At 32.7% G+C, this 25,352-nt stretch overlaps 2 protein-coding genes across 2 annotated transcripts; one reads left to right on the top strand and one right to left on the bottom strand.

Moving 5' to 3' along the window:
• Nucleotides 1-1,743: 1,743 nt before the first annotated feature.
• LOC112421256 (uncharacterized) lies at nt 1,744-4,956 on the bottom strand. Its single transcript, XM_024782051.2, has 2 exons — nt 4,672-4,956; nt 1,744-4,419 (listed from the first exon to the last, which is right to left on the bottom strand). Exon 2 carries the CDS (start codon nt 4,048-4,050, stop codon nt 2,059-2,061), a length of 1,992 nt encoding a protein of 663 aa, XP_024637819.1. The 5' UTR covers nt 4,051-4,419; nt 4,672-4,956; the 3' UTR covers nt 1,744-2,058.
• A 963-nt stretch (nt 4,957-5,919) lies between these two features.
• LOC11405596 (phosphoribosylaminoimidazole carboxylase, chloroplastic) lies at nt 5,920-12,104 on the top strand. Its single transcript, XM_003590944.4, has 16 exons — nt 5,920-6,359; nt 6,552-6,767; nt 6,889-7,000; nt 7,366-7,428; nt 7,516-7,654; nt 7,841-7,896; nt 8,416-8,489; nt 8,639-8,786; nt 8,951-9,124; nt 9,298-9,385; nt 9,494-9,610; nt 9,869-9,966; nt 10,056-10,173; nt 10,263-10,357; nt 11,234-11,340; nt 11,480-12,104. Exons 1-16 carry the CDS (start codon nt 6,136-6,138, stop codon nt 11,577-11,579), a joined length of 1,929 nt encoding a protein of 642 aa, XP_003590992.2. The 5' UTR covers nt 5,920-6,135; the 3' UTR covers nt 11,580-12,104.
• Nucleotides 12,105-25,352: the final 13,248 nt, after the last annotated feature.

Here is a 25,352-nt window from a genome sequence, read left to right as displayed (position 1 = left end):
GACAAAAAAAAATATTAATCAATTAATACACACAAATTAGAAAGAAAAAAAAAGTTTAGCCACTTTTGAAAAAAATGCTATAGATAAAAATTTATTGTAGATATTCTTCCTTGGAACTTTTGTGCCAAAATGCTATTGAAAAAAAAAATTGTGGATTGCAGCATGTTTTACACGGTCATCATGCAGCATGCTCACATGAAAAAAAATTCTGGAAACTTTATTCTTTCTGCATACTTGTTAAATGCTGGTTGCCAAAGGGCAACCATGGCTTCCATTATCAATTGTTAATTTCCTCTCTCTACACACAAAATCTGCAATGTCAACTTCTGCATAATGCATATCATCCTGTACTTAGGTTAAATTCTATTATCAATTTATTGAATCAATAGATGCACAACTATCTCGAGATTAGAACAGTAGGCAGACATTCTTCATCCTTCAGAGTGATTTTTGCCAACCCATGCAAATGACTAGAAACTGCAGATGAAGTAAGCTTAACATGCTATTCACTTATGGTGTTACAGTGACTTACAAACCAGACCACAAATTTACTAATGACTTGCCAATAGATGAATCATTACCGACCAAGGATGAAGTTATAACCCTTTTCTCGAGTTTTAATTGGTTCATTTATTAGTTGGGTGAGACTTTACCGAAATTTCCATTATACAGGTACTTATTATTTGGTTTTATATATATGTTATGCCATTACCCTGCATTACCATACATATGATTCAAGGCTCTGTTGCTAAACATGACAAATTATCATAATCTAATAATATATTGATTGGGATACTGTAGTACCCTCAATTTTAAGTTGGACTCTCTTAAAACCTATTCTAGGTAATTTTTTTTGCGTGATTATGTGCTCCTATATAGACGATTTACCTTTTCCCTTTGGAAATTTGAACAGATGCCAATAGGGTATGAAACCATGGTTTATGATACATTGACAACAGCACAATAATATATGTTGACTGATTGATAATGAGATTTTTAGTATTGCGAAAAATGAGGTGCAGGAGTGGTACAAGTACAACAAATCAACAACAATGGGATCATGCAAAAAAATCATATAGGCACTGCAACGGATGGCTACCACATGCTTTCACTTTCTGATATCACAAATGGTATGTCTCATTCACCTCCATACATAAGACTACAGTTCATATAATTTTTTTTTTTTTTTTTTTGTGAATAATAATGTGTGTATCAGTTAATTTTCTATTTAAATTCTCTTCTTTAGTTAATAGCGGTTCGCAACCAGTTCATATTAATCCTGCAAATACAGGTAAACAGATGGAATCCACTCTAATACGACATAAGCATTGTAACTAAAATTGATAGTTTACCCCTCCTTTCGATAATGTTTCAAATCTCTACATTAAGGGCTATACTTAGTATTTTGGGAGCATTAAAAATTGACTTGGACATGCATATCTTAGTGTTTCTTGTTAAACATCACTCATCCCAATATAATTATTGGAAGTTGAAACAAGATATTTGAATGCTACTATTTATTTATTATGGTAACTCCCTCCATATCTTTCTCAGTTATATATTCAGACTATAATCAATTAACCTGAATGTAAATGTACAAGCTTTGGCATGCTCCTACAGAACATACCTGTGACTAGTACTTGTAATGCTTATGATTGATCATAAGAATGAAGAAATTCAAATGAAGCTGAGGCAAACACTTCCAAGAAATTCAAGAGGTCTTTGGCTCGGAAGCCGTTTAGCTTGTTATAAATGGGTTCCCCCTAACATTCTGAGGTACGAACATACTTACAGAAACACAGTAAGAAACAAAAGGCATGCCATTAATACAAACGATTTATTGCACGAGGCCGTTTTTTTTTTGCACAAGGCCCCAATTATTATTATATACATGGAGAATATTCGTTAAAAATCAACTCACATTATTGTATGTAAATGTAAAGGTCGTCATTTACTAGCAACCGTAAGGTATGAGCCTGTGAAGCCTAAAAAAAAAAAAAATAGGACAGAAAGCCTTTGGAAGAAAGAGAACATGACACAAGAGGATAGTCCGAATTATTAGATGGGGGCAGCACATGTTGTTCTAAAGTGACCTGTTTGATTGCAGCGACTACAATGTACCACTCGCTTAACACGCCCGCGATCTTCTGCACAAACTCTCTTCTTTCTTGGTCGCCCAGGTGGCCTGAGTGATTTAGGCGGGTAAATAACAACTTCAAGAGCTTGGCTAACACTGGCATCCCCCTCAGACAACTCCTTCCAGAGAGATTTGTCAGGAATGGGATGTATGGTTTCTGAGTATGTCTTGCGATATGTTGCAACAGTGAAACAACTTTCTGTGAATCTATGAAAATTTTGTCTACAAGACAAAAGTGCTGCCACAGCATGTGCACAGGGCAAGCCATAAAGCTGCCAACCACGACAAAGACAGCAGCGATTTCTTATATCAATTATATTAGTTCCCTCATGAGATATAACTTCAAACTCAGCGTCGTTGGCACGAAGAACCTGATATGTGCGTGCATGTTCAATAGCCTCTGTTACACGTCTCTCAGCAGAAGGAACAAGTACGGATGCCCACTGCATACTGGTTTCTCGGCGCTCATATAACCAAGTCATTAGCTGCCTCCTAATGCATTCCAACATTTGAATTATTGGAAGCCCAGATGCTTCTAATATCCAACTGTTTAAATCTTCAACAATGTTGGCCGTTGTTTGACCAAACCTCTGCCCCTCGAAATAAGCCGTAGCCCACAGACGAGGTGGAATTCTTCGAATCCAATATGCAGCATCTTGTGATATCTCTTCAATTTCCATAACTTTACCTTCAAATTCAATTATAGTAAGAGCATTGGCGGCTTCCCATAGAAGATTGACCAGCATGGTATTATTAAATTCCTTTCGGAAGTTGTCACTTAAGTGCCGCATACAGAATCCATGGAAAGCAGTGGGAAAATTTGCTTCAACGCCATCCACAATTCCCTGCTGTCTATCAGACAAAATAGTAAGCCTTGGCATGTTTTCAGTATTAATCTCGAGCAGGTTATGAAGTTTAGACAGAAACCACATCCAATTATCATCGTTCTCCTCGTCAACAACACCAAATGCAAGAGGAAAGAGAGCCCCATCACCATCAAACCCCGTAGCAAGAAGTAACGTACCAAGATACTTGCTCTTAAGATATATTCTATCAAGCCCCAAGAGTGGCCGACATGCATTTAAAAGTCCATAAATAGATGCTTGAAAAGAAATGAATAGGCGTTGAAAGCAATTATCAGATGGATTTCCGTAAACAGATGCAATACTTCCTGGGTTTGTGCGTTTCACATGTGCACAGTATTGTGGCAGCAAACGATACCCTTCTTCGAAAGATCCACGCATTGCAGCCATGATATGCTCCTTGCCTCTCCATGCTTGCTTGTACGATAAGGTGATACCGTGAACCCTATGAATCTCTTCCAATATCTCCTTTGGCTTGCAATTAGGATTCTCATTCAACCTTTGCTCCACAGAGCTAGCAACCCACTGAACTGAAGCTTGCTGATGACCAAGATGAGAAATTCCTCCACATGTATGACTCTCACGAATTGTCCTGATAGTAAAAGTTGGAACCCCTGGGAGCTTTGCTGCATGAATGCGCCGGGGACAACCCTCACTGGCACATTTGGCAGTAAAGCGTGTCTTGTCGGATTTTATAGTCTGCATCTCAAAGTGCAGAACAATTGCTGTATCCCTCAATGCTCTTCGGCAACTCTTGACATTAGGAAATTCTTGGCCTACCGACAATTCATAAGTTGGAATCACATCAACTGTACGAGCCTGAACTACATGAGGTGTAGAAGAAAGCATATACTGTGACTGATAAACAACCATGTCATTGGCAGACTCGATGCTCATTTCGGGATTCTGAACCACAGCCAGGTCCATGCTCTCATTAAATCCTTGGCTTTCTGAAACAGTCAAATCATTGTTCTCCGATAGGACCAACTCATGGTTTTGTTCAGGAAAGGACAACTCATCGTTTCCATCATGCTCAGGTTTTTGATCCATGGCCACTTTATGGTCATGCTCATGCTCATAAGTTTGACCATCACCACCTTCCTAGTCATGGTTTTGTTCCAACCCGAATTGATGTTCATCGGCGTGTTCCAAGCCCAGTTCATCATGATGGGTTTGTCCCAAGTCCAAATGATGCTCAAGGTCTGATCTCATTTCCAATGCACGGTTCTCGCCAAGTCCAAAATTTTGATGACGGTCAAGCACCGATTGCTGGCCATGGCCATGTACCAAATTATGACTTTGATCAAGCATCATATCATGGTTAGCCATTGAAGATATAAATCACTACTCCGACAACAACAAGAACCACAGTTTACAATACAAATAACTGTTTTATGGCTGTGACATTATTGCAAGATCCTGCATAGAACAAAAAACATGTCAGAAAAACCATATCAATTCTCTGTTCGGCTTATGAATGTTAAAAATCCTGAATTGTATGCATTAACAACAACAAAAACAACTGAAGATCAACATGAATCTACTTTGTAAGTGAGTGAACATAAAAATCACACCTTCGCGACCCAGAATGGAATTGATTATAAAAATGAAAACTTTACTAAAATCCATGAAAACTATTAACAAAATAAATATTCAAATAACGTAAATTACCAGAGGGGCTTCACCATATCACAAAAGGGTAACGAACCATGATGGGAAAAAGCATAGTGGTGAGAAGTTACTAGAAGCGGATCAGAGAAGGGAAAAGGGGGTTTTGAGTTTGAAAAGAGGTTGATGGAAAAAAAATGGCGGGGAAGTGGGAGAAAATCGGAAATAGTGCAGAAGAAGGGTAAGAAGGAGAAGATTGGAGAAAGGGTAATGAAATTGTGAGGGTTGAGAAGGGAAAATCAAGATCCGAGGCTATGCATAAAAAGGGGTATTTAGGTCAAACAAATGCAATCTCTCTTTTCTTCACAATCGTGGAATTACTGTTTTATCCTCTTCCACTATGTTACTAACTCTATTTTTTTATTCTTCTTTTTTATTTTCAATTTATTTTCTCATTTTTTTTTTTTTTTTTTGTATTAATCCTTTTGTTTCCCTAGAAATATATATGATAGTTTGATATGATCTAAAATTGTATTCAACTCAAATTTTTTCAAAAAATTTATTTTTTTGGTAAAACTTATTAATGACGTGTGATCTTAAGTGAACCAAAACAATGAATGATTGATGACGTGTGATCTTAAGTGAACCAAAATAATGAATGATTGATGACGTGTGATCTTAAGCGAACCAAAATAATGAATGATTGATGAAAGTCTTAGTACCAGACAATTTTTGATGCAATGGAAGCTGTTCTTTGATGCGGTGGAGAAGATTCTTCATTGAAGGAAAAAGAATCAGCAAAACAAGTTAACACTTCAACGCTCAAGTAAGTAAAGAAACTGAGAAAGAAAAGTGTCCAAAATTTGCGAAAATACGATTGTACCTCGGGCATGGCATGGAGCCACACTTATATTGGAAGAGATGTGCTATTGTGCGGTAAAATATATAAAAAGAAAAAAAAAAACTGTTTGTTATGCTTTCGCGGTGATATTTTCGCTATAAATATCTTTTCCCATACAAAAATTCAACTAAACTAATAACATTGTAACAGTTACATGAAACTTGCTTGAGTTCTCTTGGCCTTCAATGCATTACATGAAAATAAAACTATCTAAAGAAAGCATATTATCTAACCTTAGACAATGTGAGTAAGCAAAATTTAAAAGTCCCATTTGGGTGAACACTCTTTCTAACATTTTTAACATCCCTTCAATGTTTTTACTCAATGAAAAAAGTAAGTGTTGTTGAAAGAAAAAATGAGTCTAAAAATTAACAAATTATTTGGTAAAAAAGAAAAAAAAAACTATCTTAGCGCGCCGAAAATTCTCTCGTTTCCAGAATGGTGAGGTGATAACGCACGGCCGCAAACATTAAAGAAAATCATCATCTACTAGCTTCAACTCAACGCAGTTACACTCTCAACTGTAAATCCTTTTTCATTCATCTTCCATCGTTAACCAATGAACAACAACAAAAACTAATTATTGTTAAACGCTAAAAACCAAAATCACTCACCTATTTTTCCCTATGCTTCACATCGTCCCCACTGTGTCTTCACGGCACACTGTCACTTCATTCTTTCCCTTCAAATCCACTCACCCTCTTTCTTCTTCTTCTTCTTCTTCTTCTTCTTCTTCTTCTTCTTCTTCTTCTTCTTCACTCGCCTTCTACATGGAACAACCTAATCTTTTATCCTTCAAGCTTAAACACTCTCACCAACCCCACCAAGCAAATGCTGCAGTTTCTCCAAGGTTAATTAATTCAATAAATTTTACATTTTTATTACTGGGTTTTCTCTTTTTACTTCTTTCCACAACAACCCATTAGTAAAGTTTGTATTTTTATTATTCGGTTTTGTTTGATACTTGTTTTGACAACAACCCTTTTCACCTTTTTTATTGCACTTGTCACAAATTATTAATGTAATAATGTTTTATGTGTAGGAATGAGGAATCAGTTGTTCATGGACTATCTGAAACGGTTGTTGGGGTTTTGGGTGGAGGTCAACTTGGCCGTATGCTTTGTCAAGCTGCTTCTCAGATGGCAATAAAGGTTGTTGTTTTGGATCCACAAGATAATTGTCCGGCTAGTTCGTTCTCGCATCATCACATGGTTGGAAGCTTTGATGACAGCGCCACAGTACAGGAATTTGCAAAGAGGTTCGTTCATGTTACTTTGAATTATGTCATTTAACTCATATTCTCTTTATGTATGTATGTATCACTTAATTGAAATAATGTGTGTGTGTGTGTGTGTGTGTTGGTTTGAAATGGTGTTCAGGTGTGATGTTTTAACATTTGAAATTGAGCACGTCGATGTTACTACATTGGAAAAACTTGAGAAACAAGGTGTTGACTGCCAACCTAAAGCCTCTACTATACGAATTATTCAGGTATTATATTGGTGAAGTTTTAAAGGTTTTTGGCTTGTAGAGCTAGCTGAGTAAAAATGAACAACTTCATGTTTTTAGCCTTTATAGTGAATTGTCCCTGTTGTTACAACCTAGTGGTTTGGCTGTGAACATATTTTATGTGAAATACCTGTTACCCACATTTCCCCCTCCGCGTGTGTGTTTGTACAAATATCATTTCTCTTGTTTAGGTGTAGGCCACTAGGCCATTAGTAAAAAAAAAGCCTATTTAGTGAAATCATTTTGCACCCTGCATAGACTTGCTAGTTTTAATATTTTACAGCAAGAATAATGCAGATGTCAAACTCTGAATGATTTCCTTAATCTGATTATTCAATATATTACAGGATAAGTATCAACAAAAGGTTCACTTCTCTCAGCATGACATTCCACTTCCTGAATTTATGCGGGTTTGTACTGTTTTTCTCAGTTGCATTAGTGTTTGAAAATTCATTTTTAGGATTCTAATTGACTGCGTGAAAAAATACATTGAACAGTTAGATGATCTCGAAGGTGCTAAGAAAGTAGGGAAACGTTTTGGATATCCTCTTATGATCAAGAGTAGGAGATTAGCTTATGATGGACGAGGAAATGCAGTTGCAAAAAGGGAAGAGGAGCTAACTTCTGCTGTAGATGGTAATTTAGTTTTTAACAAACATATTTATTCATTTTTGAGAAAGTTAGAGTAGGAAAAATTTATCTTTGAATTCATACCGGCCGTCTTTCATTAGCCCGAACTAGAAGAAAAAGGCCTTGTGCCTTTTTGATGGACGCAAACTTCTTTTATTTGTTTCTTCTCTAACTTCCCCCCAAACTATGCAGCTCTTGGAGGATTTGATCGTGGTTTATATGCTGAAAAATGGGCACCTTTTGTCAAGGTCAGTTTCTAAGTCCTGTCGTTGACTGCTGATGGTGATTTTTCAGTTCATGGTTCACAAATTGTATGATGTAAATCAATATTTCTTGCATTAAGCCAATACATCTTGAATTATATCTGCTGTGACCAATTTATTGAGTTTTGTAAGACAACTGTTTCTACTGGTAGTGATGACTATGGTTCTCGATCATATAATTGTGCATTCTTTTTAATCCTGTAGGCTCTAGTGTTTACCTCCACAAGAGTCTGTCTTTCAATAAATTTGTATTATCTTAATATGTAACTTATTCAAAGGCTATATACCATGCCTGCACCACTTCCTAAATGCTCTTAATATTAAATCTTCTTGGTCCCAAAGAATATTCAATTACATTTCCCAGTACTTTCATGCGACGGGTTTATTTGAAGCATGGTTTTTATTCAAAGAAAGGTCTTTCCTGTCTTAAAAGTCCCAAATTTTTTCATCTTCTTGAATGATTTGATGCATTTTCTTGCATTTTTTGTCTTAAATTATTGGCAGGAATTAGCTGTCATTGTGGCGAGAGGGAGAGACAATACAATTTCATGCTATCCTGTCGTTGAAACTATTCACAGGTAACATGCTGAACAGTTACATGTTATTCTTGTGGAATATAAAAAAAATCCCAAACCAAATTCAAAACTTAGATTATGATAAAATTGATCAATAATGTACCATTTCAGCTTGCTTATACATCTGCTTAAGGATTTATTTTTTGTTCCAGGGATAACATATGTCACATAGTCAAGTCTCCAGCAGATGTAAAATGGAAGATTAGGGAGCGTGCCACTGAAGTTGCTTTCAATGCTGTTAACTCTTTAGAAGGTGCTGGTGTGTTTGCTGTTGAATTGTTCTTGACTGAGGACGGAGAGGTTGTTGATTTATTTCTTCATCAACTCTGTACTTGCCTCAATATTTTATTCTTCTAGAATTCTATATTAGCTTCTTTGTGTACTAGTAAATTTTTATCCTCCTGCAAATGCATTGTGCTGTTTGTTAATCCGATGACATTGATTGTTCGTGTGTTTCTCAACAGATTTTATTAAATGAAGTTGCACCTAGACCTCACAATAGTGGGCACCACACAATTGAATCGTGCTACACCTCACAATACGAGCAACATTTACGAGCTGTTGTTGGTCTTCCTCTGGGTGATCCATCAATGAAAACTCCAGCTGCTATCATGTATAATATATTAGGTGAAGAGGAGGTATTTACTAATGAACTATTTATCCTCATTATCATGCTGAAAATGTAAAAAATGAATAGCAGTGTAGTTAATTCTGTTATATTCGTGTTCAGAGGATAGCACAATTGGCAATTAAACACTTGTTCAGTTATCACTGTTTAAGAGTCTAATCCATCAAATCCTAATGATTTTAGGGGGAGCTTGGATTTCAATTGGCTCATCAATTGATGAAAAGGGCATTGACCATCCCCGGTGCTTCCGTTCATTGGTACGATAAGCCAGGTAAACTTTTAGTTAAACAACGATTTTAGGTTGCTCAGTTCCCTCTAGTTTGTTGCTTTTGGTAACCTGTATGGCTATATAACATTCGTTGTCATGACAATGTGCCAGAGATGAGAAAACAACGGAAGATGGGCCACATAACAATTGTTGGGCCTTCCCTAAGCAATCTTGACGGCAACCTTGCAACAATATTAGAAGGCAAAACATTAGATGACAAGACTGCAGGTTATTAGCACAAACTTCTTCCCACATTTTGTAAATGGAATTGCTAGTGGCTGATGATTGGAGAGAATCAAATAAAATCATGGAAATGTTATATTATTTGTCTTGTCAATACGTTACTTTTAATTGCCCTTTATTTTTCTATCCACTCTTCGGCAAAGATTGAAGCCACTACTCTTTATGTTGCTATATTTGAATTTTTGAAATTAAAACCGTTATTCCCATACGTAATTATGCTTTCTTTTGTTTATTAAAATGTAGTTGCTCCACGTGTGGGGATCATAATGGGCTCTGATTCAGATCTCCCTGTTATGAAATGTGCTGCTGAAATTTTGGAGAAGTTTGGTGTGCCTCATGAGGTAAGATTGTTTAAATTTACCATAGGGATGGGGGCTGTCCTGTGTCATGTTGTTTATCCTTACTTAGGTGTACACATATCAAATTTCAGGTGGAAATAGTTTCAGCACATCGAACTCCAGAACGGATGTTTTCTTATGCCTCGTTCGCGAGCGAACGAGGCATAAAAGTTATTATTGCTGGTGCTGGTGGTGCAGCTCACTTGCCTGGTAAATTACTTTAATTGTTCTTTGTACAATTTTTGCAAAGATCAACTGTCTTTATTGCATTAATTATTGATTAAGTTTTCAAATCTCAGGTATGGTGGCTGCGATTACTCCCTTGCCTGTAATTGGTGTTCCTGTGCGTGGTTCTTCCCTCGACGGAGTTGATTCACTCTTGTCAATTGTCCAGGTACATTTTTCAGTTGTCTTTACATATTCGATGCTTATTTTCTGTGCTCCACATAATTTCTTCTGATGTTCTTTAAGATTGCTTTTCTAATGAAATAATATAATATTAAGTTATTAAGTATTATGTCTGTGAATCTGGTATTATTGCTTCTTTTTAAAAGATTAAGGTCAATATTGTTTTGAATCGAGATCCTTGTGAATGAAGGATTTTATGTCAATGTCTCTTGTTATTGTTGGTCGACAAAAGGACTATAAATGAAATTTGTACTATGAATTCCTTCTATAAATTATGTCTATGGTCTATTCTATTTCAAAGTCTCTTCCACTATCTAGAACTTGGCCTCACTAAGGAGTCTAGTAATTTTAAGAATGCCAATATTTTTCAGATATTGTTTGTAAATGAAAGATACATTTTGTACAAGACCAAAAAATGACGAGTAGATGTTTGATTTTAAAAGAAACCATGCTGTGTTTTCAAAAACAGATTGTATTTTTAAACGTAATTTGTGAAAAGCATAAACAATTTCAAGGAATTGGTTATCATGAGTTTAACAACACCTGATTCCTGAAGCACTTAAGTGGTCATTCTAACATCCAGTTGTTAACTTAGATTTTACAGGCTGATTTTCAATCACTATACTTGTTAGATGTTTTTCCTTGCTTTATTTACGTATATGCTTTTAGCTAGTGAGTACATGACATGAATGAACCAAAAGACGTAGAATCATTGCAAGATAGACTGATCAATATTCTAGCAGACTAATCATGATTCTTCTCTACTGTATAACAATTGGAATTTTTTGCAATTACTTAAAGCTTACACATTATGTTTCATGTAGTCATTTCTTACAAACGAATACGATTGTTGTGTGTGCAGATGCCAAGAGGTGTCCCTGTTGCCACTATTGCAATTAACAATGCAACTAATGCTGGTCTGTTGGCAGTGAGAATATTGGGTGTTGCTGATGAAAATCTTTTGTCAAGGTTTGCCTCTCTCCCTTTTTGTGATTTTGCGATATAAAGTTTGTATATTGAAATGTAAAATTCACTCACAACAAGAAAGAAATCAAAAAATTATTTTACACTTTCCATATGTTGACATGACATTTATAATATCGTGCAGGATGAGCCAATATCTAGAGGACCAAAAAGAAAGCGTCCTGCAGAAAGGAGATAAGTTAGAAAAACTTGGCTGGAAATCCTACTTAAATAGTAGTAGTTAGTTGAACCCATTAATTTGGTGATTCTTTTGGGTCTACTCATTTTTGGAAAACTACAAAATTTTGATAGACATTTGATACATTGGGTGTTTAGACCCCGGGGTATCAATAAGTAGATTGAGAATCGACAAGAAATGTTATGTAAGCATACATTATATTTTGTTTACTAAAATTATATATTTCCTAGTGCTAACATGTAGCTGAAGAGAAGAAAAATATTGTCTAGCTGATGAGTCTAGAGTTTGCATCTATTTGTTATTCCACTCATTGTTGTAATGTTATTTATAAAGGTTTCTGTTAGTGAACAACGAGATTAAACACATATAGTTGAGGCCAAATTATGGCTATAGGATTAGTAACTTTCATTTGTATGTTTGATTTAGTACTATTTGGACATGTTGCAAACCATTTGGTGGTTGGTTCATCGCTTCCAGTAGCTTTTATAGTGGTCTGTTACATGTCTGAGGTAGGTTTCTCAATTTGCATGGCATCCAAAATGTTATGAGAATGACCACATGGATTGATGTAGGGGATTTTAATGTAGATGCTAAAAACATCTTAGGTTTACCTTTGTTGTAATATTTTATTGATTTGATTACAGATTTACAACCTATGCTTGTTTTAGAAAAAAGGGAAAGGATAAATAAATGTTTTATAGTTCTTTCTGATAATAAATTTGGATGGATAATTTTACATGAATGAATCACGAAATAGGGATAATCTAATCACCTAGTTTATTCGTTATGATGTGAAAATAGACAAGAGTTAATATTTCTAGGATTAAATCCGGTGTTTAAAGGATTACTTATTGTGAATGGTTATTTTTGTTTGTACCTCACTTTATCCCAAGACTCTAGACCCCTAGTAAATTTGTGGTAGCGCTTGTGCGACACCGGTACCAATGTCATGTAACATTGGTCGATTATAATGTGACAAATGACTTTTTTTTCTCTCTTTTATAAGGATCTTTTGTTTTTTTGTTATATTTTAACATAAACGGTGACATGTGACACATTATAATTGGTCAATGTCATATGACATTGAAACTCCAATGTCACATTTAAATTTAGTGATGTACATGTTTAATTACTATTAAGAGTCTAAGCTTGATGACACCATTTGACTAGGTCATGATAGGAGACTAGCAGTGTTGTTCATAGGTTCATACAAAACTAATTGGTTATAAAGTCAAATTTTCAAAGGTAACTTGTAAGAAAATAATTAAAGAAAAATGTTCAGCCTAGATGTATACATTTGGATGTGCATATTTTTTAAGATACAACACACTCGAAAGTAAATATCTAGACAAAACCAGACCAACGAAAAAATGCTGAAAATAATGTGATAGGGAGTGACATCTTCAAGAATGACGAGTAAAAATTTGCCAAAATAATGTGGGCGGTTTGATTTTAGTATTAGCTCTTGATTAACTTGCTTGAGTTGGTCTATTTGTGTTGACTTACGATCTTGAAGTGTGTTCAATGCCAATTTGTGCTCTTGATTTAGAGTGGCGGAGAATGAATTTTTTTTAAAAAAATTCAGCTTTTGGAAGAAATTTTAACTTGCGCCCTTACACCTGTATCTCTACCCACCACAAACACGACGAACTTATACCAAAACATTTAAAGTATGCGTAACAACAAATAAAAAACAAAATTTGAAACTCATTTTCCACACACTCCTCAAAACTTCCGCAATGAATATTTATTCGAGCAATTTCAAATTTGAAAATGTCGAGATAAATATTCATTCCGATAATTTTGAAAATTGAATTTGCCTGAATTATAAGTGGTTTTTGAAAAGTGTGGGGGAAAAATTAGGTTAACATAAATTGTAAGGGTATAGATGCAATTAAGGGAGTATGAGGTAAAATTTTCATGAAACAGAAAGTGCTTAACCCAAGTCCATTCTCAACTCTGCAGAGTGACATGCGTTGGCTTGGTTGACAAAGTCTATGAGCTTAACAAAATAACACGGCAAGTATAAAAAACGTAATGAAAAGCTTAGGAAAATAGTGTGATGTTTGAACGTGAAATTAATAATATCATTTGTAAGACTCATTCATTCAACTAGGACTAGAACTGTAATTCAAAGAAGGAAATTTCGCAAGAGTGTTTGTTTAATCCCAAATATTTCAAGCCGTGTATATTCAGTCAAAGCAAATATCCTACGACTTAGATCACACGTTACTTTAACATATATAAACTCCTTGATCATACACCTCTAATGTCACAATACTCCTCCATACATAATTTCATCATTTTCTCTTAATATTTTTTATTGTTTGGTTTTGTTACTCCATCACAAATAATGGGTTGCTACATGAAAATAATGTTAGTATTCACAACAATAATTCTGCTGCTGAGTTCACAACAAATAAGGGCAAGGCCATTGTTAATAGAGAAACCTTTGTTATTGTTGCAGAAAATTGTAGCAATACAGTCATTACAAAGAGGTCCCGTGCAAGGTTCACAAACAAACCCGTGCTCGACAGTTCCTGGCCGCAGCCGTGGACGCTGCGCTTTAGCTGATGTGAATCTTTCCGACCATGTTGCGCAACCACCACCACCACAACCACCTATCCAACCTTAGGTGTGATGTTTGGAGCAATTTCCACTAATTAAGGCAAGCCAGCCAGCTGTTGTTCATATAATAGTTGTTTATGTGTACATAAATTTGTTATAGACAATACTTTTTCAATTCAATTAGATGGATATATTTCATTATTCTTTTGTCAAACAAGAATACATATACTTTGTAAGATAACTTTAGGCCATCTCTTTCCATTGATGTGATAGTCATATATATACACACAATACAAGTATCTGCTCATGATTATGCTAATCATTTACAATCAATATTAATGGTCAATTTTCTATATCTACATATTCTAATGACTTTAATTCAAATTGCTTAAGGAATTTTCGATTGATTTTTGTTTGTACGGTAGTTCATGATTTACATTTTCAAATTTGCGGGCTGTCATGCATGGATATTACAATTGATGCTGCATGATATAGAGTTATAAACTTCTTTAAACACCACCTCTTTATTTATTTTTTGGTAAAGTTATTTGAGCGGTCCTTTAAATTTGACCCTAATTTTGGATTGGTCCTTTATGTTTTATATTTTTTTTCTTCTGGAATTGGTCATTTGGATTACACTTTTGTTTGCTTTTTATCCTTAAGTTATCTTGCACCGTTGTCCTTTATGTTATATTTCATGATTATGCGAGCCATGACTTTTGTTCCACAACAAGAGATGTGCGACATTGAGAAGCTTATTCATCACGTCTTATATTAGAGATGAGTTACTCACTATTTTAAGTTCGTGAATTTGAAGCATTGCTCTTGAATAAAGATATTGTTGCGAAAATTAGTTACTCTAGTTCAAAGATTTTTGGATTTGAGAATTTAGACTTAACGAAGAAGTGAAAGGAGAAAAGAAAAGGAGGGATCTAACACTTGCAACATTCAAATGTCACACATACTCTCTTTTTTAAATGGAACTTGCGTAAAAGGTTAATAATACAAACAAAAAGTAATATAAAGACTGATTCGAAAAAGAAAAGGAAAACTTTAAAACTAATCCAAAATAAGGGTCATACGCCCATACTTAAACGAATCTTGGAGTGATCGGGTGTCTCGGAATGGAGAAATATTCAGGATTGTTGCCTACGATAAGAAAGAAAAAAAAAAACATTCTGGTTAGAGGTATGTTATTTGAACAACCACTTTTTGTACAACTTATGGGACAACCAAGAATATAGAAAGAAATGTATGTCTTGACACGAAAATCAAAACAATAGAGAGAAAACAAGGGCATAATGAGTGTATGAGAGAGAGGGTTGTCCCAAAAATTATAAGAAAATGGTTGTACAAATATCATTTCTCTTTTGGTTATTTGCATGATAGAGTTTAGATGAGTTCAAAGTAGGACGAGTAAGCATATATATCAATGGTTGGTAAAGAAGTTCTTTTGAAATCGATTGTTCAAGTGATCCCCACATATTGTACAAGTATTTTCTTACTCTCAAGTCTTAACCACTTTAAACGAGCATTTGGAAATGATGATTAATTTGTTTTGGTAGGGTATGGACAAGAATTTAGGTAGGGGTATTGACTGGTCTGTTTGGTATATAAGTGTGGTTTCAGCCCTTTTCAATGAATAGTACTTCATCCGTGTTTTAAAATAGTGTCGTTTTAGTCAAAAAAAAAATTGTTTGAAAGTGAATGTCACTTTCAGTTTACAATGCAATAATAACTTTTTCTTTTCAATTGTACCTTTCAATTAATACTATGTTACACTACTTTCAAAGTATTATTTTTTCTTTGAAAAACAAATCAATAGTTGATTAAGATAATTTGGTAAAATTGTTATGACATTTGACTACTTTATTCAATTCCTTAATATGTGTGCAATTGAGTAAAGCGACACTCATTTCAAAACGGATGGAGTATGAAACTACACTTATTAATATGCTGTTGCAAGAACAAGGATGGTGTCTTTAAGGTGAAATTGGTGTATTATTGTACGAGACATTCTTCAATGCCACAAACATAAATAAATAGTATTTGATCACACATATATAAAATAAAAAAAAATTAAAATACTAAATTATTTTATCATCAATTTCTTTTTTATTATTAAAAAAATCATTTAATGTGTGTGTCTAAACACAATTCATTTATATATGTGATCATAGTAGAATTTCTCTTATTGAAAACGGAAGACTTGATTGATAATTCACACGTTTAGGTTAAGGTAACCGGTTGAAATTGTGGAAACCAAGTATTCCCCTAAAGATTAAATTATTTCTTTAGCATGCAATTCGGGAATGTCTTCCAATTAACTAGAGAAAATCTTATAAAAAAACATGTGAAAATGTGAGGGATTCAATCAAATTGTTTCAAATTAATTGAATCTTTGTCGGAAAATCAACATATTGACTTTGTTGTGCAACTATTATGCCCAATGCTTCAGATTTCTACAACCAGTGGAAAATAGATAGACAACGTAACCATAGCAATAACCATGGACATCAGACCAGACAGTTCGGTTGAAGCCTCGTAACATCATGTGCAATGGTTACAAATTTTCAATATCCTTCAACATCCACTTTTTTAATTTCCAACACTCCACATCATTTTCTCTCTCATAATTCAACACCCATTCAATTTTTACCTCTATCTTATATAGCCTTTCGTGATGCTTTCACGATTAAGTTTTTTTTGTTAGATACAGCATTCTTTATATGTACACATGATGTAGAAACGACTTTGTTTTTTATTAGGTTTATACTAGTCTCTCTTTAAATCAATCAAACTAATAGTTGTAAATAATGTGTTTTTATATAGAGAAATGATATTTGTACTATTATTTTTTGATAAATTTTAGACAACTTTCTATCTCATACTCGCATTATATTTTTACTCTCTCTTCTTTTTTTTCTCTCCATTATTTTTGATCAATAAATAGAGTGAGAAATGAGGTTATCATAAAAGTTGTTAGCAAATGGTTGTTCAAATATCATTGTTCTTTTATATAATATATAAAACCGCATTTTATTGTTCCTCGGGCAATACCATGATATATGGTGTAAAGATGGGAAGAAAATTACAAAGGTGTGTGTGGGGCATTAGCATTAGGTCACACATGGTGAAGGACAGAGATAAGGGAGAAAAACAATAGTACTAACTGCACATAAGAGCCAAAAGTCGTGAAATGCAATGCAAATAGTTTGGTCTTTGCTCCAGAAGTGGACCATTCATGATGTGATTGGTTTGCAAAGTACGTTGTAACTAATGCAAAACCCACTGTGGTATATGTTGTTCACATTGCAACCAACACCAAACGCATTTAAGTGAGTGTTTCATCAACACCTAGATCTCACGCCCTCACATATAAAAGAAAAGAGAAATGATATTTGTATATCCACTTTGTGACAACTTTTTAATAACTTTCTTTCTCATACTCACGTTATGTTTTTATTCTCTCTCTTCCTTTTTCTCTCTCCATTGTTTTTGACCAATGAAAAGTGAGAAAAAAGAAGTTGTACCAAAAGTTGTCTAAAATGGTTGTTCAAATATGACTACTAAAAAAAATGCTACTAACAAGTGTCTAAAACTTTATTTGCGAGTTTGAAAGTGAGGGTTTAGAATAAAAGGAGTAAGTGAAAAAAATAGAAAATATTGAGAGGAGAGATTTTGGAAAGCGTTATTTTTCTTCAAAATATAAAATCCTGCTCTTTTAAAGAACAAAAAATTGTATTGAGGAGATTTTTGAGAGGTTTGGGAAGATTTATGTGAATTCTTCAACACCTACATCTCACTATAACATATTACTCTTTTTAATGGTTAAAATTCACTTTTAAAATGAATAAGTATGATTTGAAGGTTGAATTTAACCTTTGTGTATCATAATTTATTGTTCATACCAAAACTTATTTGAGTTGTCTAATAAAGTATTTTGTCAATATAAATATTTATTTAAGACTATTTTTCATTTTAACATGATTTTTTCCTTTATTACTCTAAAAATTTGTTCTACGCAGAAGAAGGAGAGAGCGCGTGAGTGATATTGATTTTTGAAGAAAGGGTGAGACCCTACAGAGAAAGGGAACATATGGCTGAAAAGACAGGATTGGAATTTATGCACACAAATCAATAGACACACCCTAACCATCCATCATGTTTGAGGACCACCTATCTTACTTTTTCAGATTTGACTCCATTTCCATTCATACATAATCCAACACAGTATTTTATGTCTGCTTCGACTAATGGTAAATCAAAATACACATCGAAATACAAATAACATTATATTTATCTCACTTTTACGTATTTTGTTTATAAAATCTCTTGTACTTTTTATTTTTGTATAATTTACATGCGCTTTTAAAAATACACATACAAAATAAAAAATATCATATTTGCCATTATTTATCTAAAAAATGATCTATGGTAGTTAGATGTGTGCGGAGCAGTTTGAATTGGTTTAGCCAAAGTAATGGGGAAAGGGAAATCCACCAAATTTTCTAACCAAAGTAATCAATAGAAAAAAAACTAATCAAGGATGATGAAAATATATAGAAGGACAATGAAGATAATTGAAGACAAACAAAATTAAATAATTATTTATCATTGTACGAGGAATCTTTTGTAGTGCAACAAAGAAAAACAAAAAATATTTAGAAAAAATTTGTCATGTAAAATATTTCATCCGTTCATAAATATAAACAAAAATGTATTAAAATAAACTTGTTGAATCTCAAAATAAGAACTCGTTAGATATGTATAATAAGGTGCTTTCGTCGCATTTTGAATTCCATAAGAAATATTTTTTTGTCAAACAAGTCTACAATAATGCGAGTTTAGAGAATCATTTAATGAATCTTCGATAATAGCATGCTATAGTCTAAAATAATGTTAATCTAAGTAACATTTTTTGGCATCTTTCATTGTTAAACGACTTCTACATTTGACAGATTAACCTCGATTCCACAAGTTGAAATCACATACAAAGAACACTTACCTCTTTAGCTAGAGTTTACGTTTTGACAACTTATCAAACAAACTTTTGCCCTTCAACATTAGCAACGTCGTTTTAAGATGTTCTTCCTGCCTCTCCTTATTCTCACATCATAAATAAAGAGAATAATGAATTTATCTAAGTTTGATCTAAAGAGATAGTAGTCATGTAGACATAGCCCATGAATATAACATGTGTATTAATTTGTCCAAAGTGAATAAGAGGTGCATTTGGAAAAAATTGTGTATATTTAAATGAGAAATGTTAAGAATACTCACTCTCTTGTCGATGCAATTTATATATGAATCTCACCATTTTATGTAGAAGTCATTTCTAAAATGTGAATTTCATAGTGATTTCACACAATAAAAAAGTGTGTTAAAGATAGTATTAAAAAGAGAATGGCCGTAACACTCCTCATTTTATAAAAGGATGTTCACACAAGTTAACGTTTTTACAACTTACCAAACAAACTTTTCTCCTTGAGAAAATTGCTTTCTCTATTCGCTTTTGATGTTGCAACTAGACAATAATCAACATATATGAGAGTAGAAATGTCTTTTGAAATAGTTCCTAGCAATTTTGAATTCGACTTAATGGGAGCATAATTAGGTTAAGTTATAATGAGGGTCGTCTCCAACAATTTGGAGACTCTGTTATAATCTTGACAATTTTTTCATTTAAAAAGAATTGAAAAGAAATTTAACACCACTTATCATGACAGACAATTAAGTTGTTAGTTAAATATACAAGCAATCGTTCAAACGTTACTTTTACCTACAAACAAATAGATATTTATTTATATACAATGTATAATTGACAACAAAATGGTTGTCTTTTAGAATAAACAAAGTGACAGAGGGATTTTGAAGGTTATGTTCAATCACCCTTTTTATCTTGTTGATGTAAAATGACAACATTGAATGGGATAAAACAAATAGGTTGGGGTGAAGATGGCGAGGTCTGAAAATGGCGAAAGAGGTAGTGAGTATGGGAGGAGGTTCAATTGGGACAGTGTTTTGTTTTGTTGAATCTTGTTATTTTGTAGAGGATGTGAATAACACGTGACTTTGGAATTTGCATGCTTCAAAAAGGTAAAATTTCATTAGTACTTATAATTTTTTATCCTCGACGGACCAAAACATTATTGATGAAAACACTCGTTTAATTTGAGAGGTTTTTCTAAAAGTAAGTCTTCGTGTGGCTGCTTCTTTTGTAATTGTATTTCAAGGAATGACAATTTAATTAGGAGAGGGTGATCTCGGCTAATGATTAACTTTGTATGGGAGTGTGTGATAATTTGGAGGATCGGGATCATCTTTTTATGCATTATGATTTTTACAGACAAATTTGGAATGCTGTTTATAGATGAGTTAGAATTCATCATGGTCTTAGGCTGTGTTTGGAATTACTGACAGAGGAAGGAAAGATGTTATAAAGGATTGAAAGTTTATGGGAAATTGGGCTTTCATAGTTTGGATCTCCAAAGAAAGGGTGAGGAAAGATCAATTTTGGTGGGACCTACAACATAAAAGCTTTCTGTCCAAAATTGTGAAGAAAACCGGAAGATTGTTCAATTTTTTCAAATGAACATTCTTACCGTTGCTTTGGTTGAAATGCTTGAGTTATTTTCCAGTTTTGCTTGCAATAGTGGTTATACGTACCAAATGCATCTCGATTTGCAACAAATATTTTATAAGAATGAGGCATCAATAATTTAATTAATAAATAAATTCTATAATAATATTTTATTTTAAAATACAGTATTATAAAAATATATACATATATTAATATAAATATTAACATTAATTTTTCCATTGATAATATTTTATTATGATGTAAAGATATTTATGTCATTTACAAAATATATCACTTTCCTTCTTCTCACATTCCATTCACTTTTACTTTTACCAAACAATCAAAAAAATCATCACATTTTTCTCTCACTTTCTATTAACTTTCATTCCTTCAACAATCTTTTTTTTTATTATCTTTCCTTACACTTTCTTTTCCAATCCAAACACACCCTTAGTGTCTTAGTAGACTTTTCAAAAAAGTTACTCACGTCTTTCAGAGGTAGTATATTCCCCTGGCCCTGGACCTGGACCTCTGAACTGTTATATAATGACTAATAACAAGGTATAAGTAAATGAAATATAGAAATACATATACCTCAAGAAATTAAAAATCATTTTTTTTAACGATATGTTTGGATCCACATAAACAATTATATTTTAATAATTTAAAGATTTAATAATGAAACTAAGCATATATTTGGATCTGCGTTGAATTTGATCAAACTTGCGGTAAAAAGTCACGACAACGCAAAAGTAATAATTTTTACAATTCAAATGCATTGATGTGGTTTGAAATTGTACATTTACAACAAACACGTAGAAATATTATATTGAAAAATAATTAATTCAACTTATAATAATTTTAAGAATAATTACGATCATTCCAATACAAGTTAGCATGATCTAAAAAAAGTAGTGTTATTACAAGAATGATATTTAGATTAAAAAAGGTTTGGAACGGGAATAGATGCAGTGAAAACTTAGCATGTGCATGGAATCAAAAGAGTAGAGTAATCTGCATTGGTACACGAAGGTCAAGGTGAATTGGCAGGGATATGACGAGCGGCGAGCGCGTAATACGATGCATGGGTACAGACTGGGAATCTCTTACACACACATCATCAACACATTAATAAGTGTGAGTGTGTGTGAGACCTACTACCTCCCCTCTTTCTTTGTCGTCTTCTTTTACTTTCATATCTTTGTCGTCTTTTATTTTAAAATGATCTTGATTATGCACTTCATTGCTCAAATAAGTTTACTTAAATTTAAGTTACATATCTGTGTCGATTTTATATTGTCGAGGTTAACTTAAATTCAGTTTAAGTAGATTTATGTAAATTTACTCAAACTTAATTTACGTAATTGATGTAAATTGAGTTTACATGATCTATTTAAATTAAGTTTACATGTACATACTAAAATCGAGATTATGTTGAACTTTTTAGATGTACACTTAAACTCAATTTACATGACATACTTAAACTGAGTTTAAATGAATTTAAATAGGTACACTTAAACTCAGTTTACATGACCTACGTAAACTAAGTTTACATAACCTACTTAAATTGAGTTTAAATATGTACACTTAAACTTAGCTTACATGACATACTTAAACTGAATAGGGGTTTTGGGTTGTAACAAAGTAAGAAGAAAGAGACTTTTTGAAAATTAAATTTTATGGAAGGATAATTTTGTTATTTTGAGATGTAACTATGATTAAATAGTGTTGTAACTACATATACTCTTTTTTTAGATTCTTTTATTATTATTTTTTAAAATATATTTTGCATTAACAAAAGTTTGGGTTTGATTCGAGTTTTGTGCACACAACAACGTTAAAATTTTTAGGTAGAATTTGTAGTTCATTTGAGTCCCATAAAACTCAAGAGATAAATCTCTGTTGCAGGCAAAAAATACATGGTTTATGCAAAATAAAAACATAAAATTTATTAACACTATCAATTTATCTTCTTATTTTGAGATTCAACAAGTTTTTTTTTAACACATTTTTGTTTATATTTATGAATGGATGAAACATTTTACATGACAATTTTTTTTTAAAATATTTTTTGCTTTTCTTTCCTCCACTACAAAAGATTCCTCGTACAATGATAAATAATTATTTAATTTTGTTTGTCTTCAATTATCTTCATTGTCCTTCAATATAATTTCATCAGCCTTGATTAGGTTTTTTCTATTGATTACTTTGGTTTAGAAAAAAGTAATTTAATAAAAAAAAATTTTGAAGGAAAAAGGTAAATTAATAATTGTGATCTTTGTTACATGATCATATAAAAAAGGATCTAGGGAATATAAAAAGGGAAATGCCCATTTCCCACGAAACTGAATCCACGGAAAATACGAATTATACTATACGATGGCATGTATTCCACCGAATGCTACATTTTATTTTTTTTTATTTTTATATTAAAAAAATGTTTGTGAAAATCACTTTTTCACTTTAGTACAATTCATGGTTTTCGTTTATTTTCATTCGTGGTTAATAGCATTGCTGATATAAAAATTGTACTACTATATCGCCTCAACACACATACACATAGGTTGCTCGTGTAATAGTTGACACGCTTCTGTTTGAGTCTCTCTCTCTCCAAAGATCACGTCTTGTGGACGAATGGAAAACATGGATTGTATACGGTTAAGTTCAGGTACCGGTTGGATATGACATGATTTTTCCACACAAATCTTCACCATGTTGCCGGGAATTGAAAACAACTTTGGAAAGCCAGTGCTCCTAATTTATTGTGGCGTATTTTTGTCGCAAATGTGTACCTACTCGTGCTAGCTTGGTTGCTAACCCAATATGTTCCTTGTTCTGATATTTACTCTTTTTGTGGGGAATGCGAGTGATTATAAATATTTTCGCAAGTTGTTTGTTTAAAAAAATACACTCACGTTAAAAATCGGGATATTACATCAATAAATCATGTCATCAATAGAATACAATGAAACCAATATAAAGGCAACATTGATTAGTCCCATGAGCATTGGCAGGACAATATATTATTATATGCAGGAGTCGAGGTTCGAATTCCGAACACTTCACTTATTCATCTTATAAGGTGAATTATAACCATTAGATTACCCGACAAAAAAAAACGCAACATTGACTATTGACTTATTTATAAATATGAGATACTTGCACATTCCAATCATAAAGGTTTAGAGAATGAAAAATACCCTCTCCGTCTTAAGTTATATGACGTTTTGACATTTCACATTTATTAAGAAATTTAATTAATTTTATATGAAAAAGTAAAAAATTATCCTTAATAAATAGATATTATTAAAAAATTATAAATTAGTTATATGTACACGTGACATCCGTTTAAAAATCTAAAAATAAATGTCTCTATTATAAATATTCTGACCACTTTAATTATTTTCAGATTACTCACATTAATTTTATCCAATATGGCCAAACACTTCCCCACCGAGGCACCAACTTCGTTTTCCATTCAAAACTCTCCTACACTACCCCCACTCATCTCCCTCAACTGATAACTCATTCTTAAACCTATAAATTATACCAAATCTTACATAGGACCCCCTTACAAGTTAGAAAAACAAACCATGAAAATTTTACATTTGAAATATCGATTTTTAAACTTTTAAAAAATTGCCAATATGAAACATATGATATCTATTTGATTCTATTGTTTGTCGGTCAACGAATTGGTAAATATTATTTGCAACTGACATAAGCAAAATCATGAGTTTAAAATTAGATGAAATCACTTAACCTTATAACACTTTTTTTTTTGAACAAGCACTTAATCTTATAACATTAACATGTTGAACTAGATTTTACGTGTATTTGTAGAGCTATTTTATGATCACTTTTAAAACATCTATCTTTCTTATATTCTCATTCTTTTTATATTATTTAAGCTTGATATCAACATCTACATTTTTTTATATACCATATATAGTCCTGCAACAACATCCGTATTGAAGACACACATTTTTAATACTAAAGGTGTTTCATATATACACGTTACTTATTTATAATATTTTAATAATAGTATTAAATAAACATTTAATTTCTTAAACTCGATATCTTACACAAATTTCTTAAATAAAATTTATTAATTAACTATCAATAACTTTATATTATCATATATCAATTTTTTACTTGTAAAAAAAAAAAAATATCAATTTTTTAACATTAAAAAAATGTACATTCCTCTAAGAATGCAATCTTAAGTGAGACCCAATCCTAAATGATCCTAAATTTTTATTTTTTTTTATCTAATAAGTATCGAGTAAAAGGTTAAGACCTCTCCATTAAAATGGTGTTAAGTGTCTAAAAAATACTCCATCCGTTTCAAAATATAAGCAAAATTCACTTTTTAGGTTCATTTATTTAATGATGTATGTGGTTCATATTATGGACCACATACATCATTAAATGAATGAATCTAAAAAATGAATTTTGCTTATATTTTGAAACGGAGGGAGTAGTAATTATTCAAGGAAAATGCTAACAAGTGCCTTTAAGACACTTGTTAAAAAGCTTAAAAATGAATTTTGTATTAGAATTGAGGCCTTCAACACATTGAAACTTGAAGAAGTAACCTTTTTACATAAAACTTATCAATTATTTTTAATTTAAAATTCTTAACTAATATCCTAAAAACACTTGTTA

This window comes from Medicago truncatula, chromosome 1, assembly GCF_003473485.1.
Source record: "Medicago truncatula cultivar Jemalong A17 chromosome 1, MtrunA17r5.0-ANR, whole genome shotgun sequence".
Taxonomy (NCBI): domain Eukaryota; kingdom Viridiplantae; phylum Streptophyta; class Magnoliopsida; order Fabales; family Fabaceae; genus Medicago; species Medicago truncatula.
The sequence above is the reverse complement of the archived record's forward strand: the minus strand, read 5'-3'. Positions and strand labels throughout refer to the sequence as shown.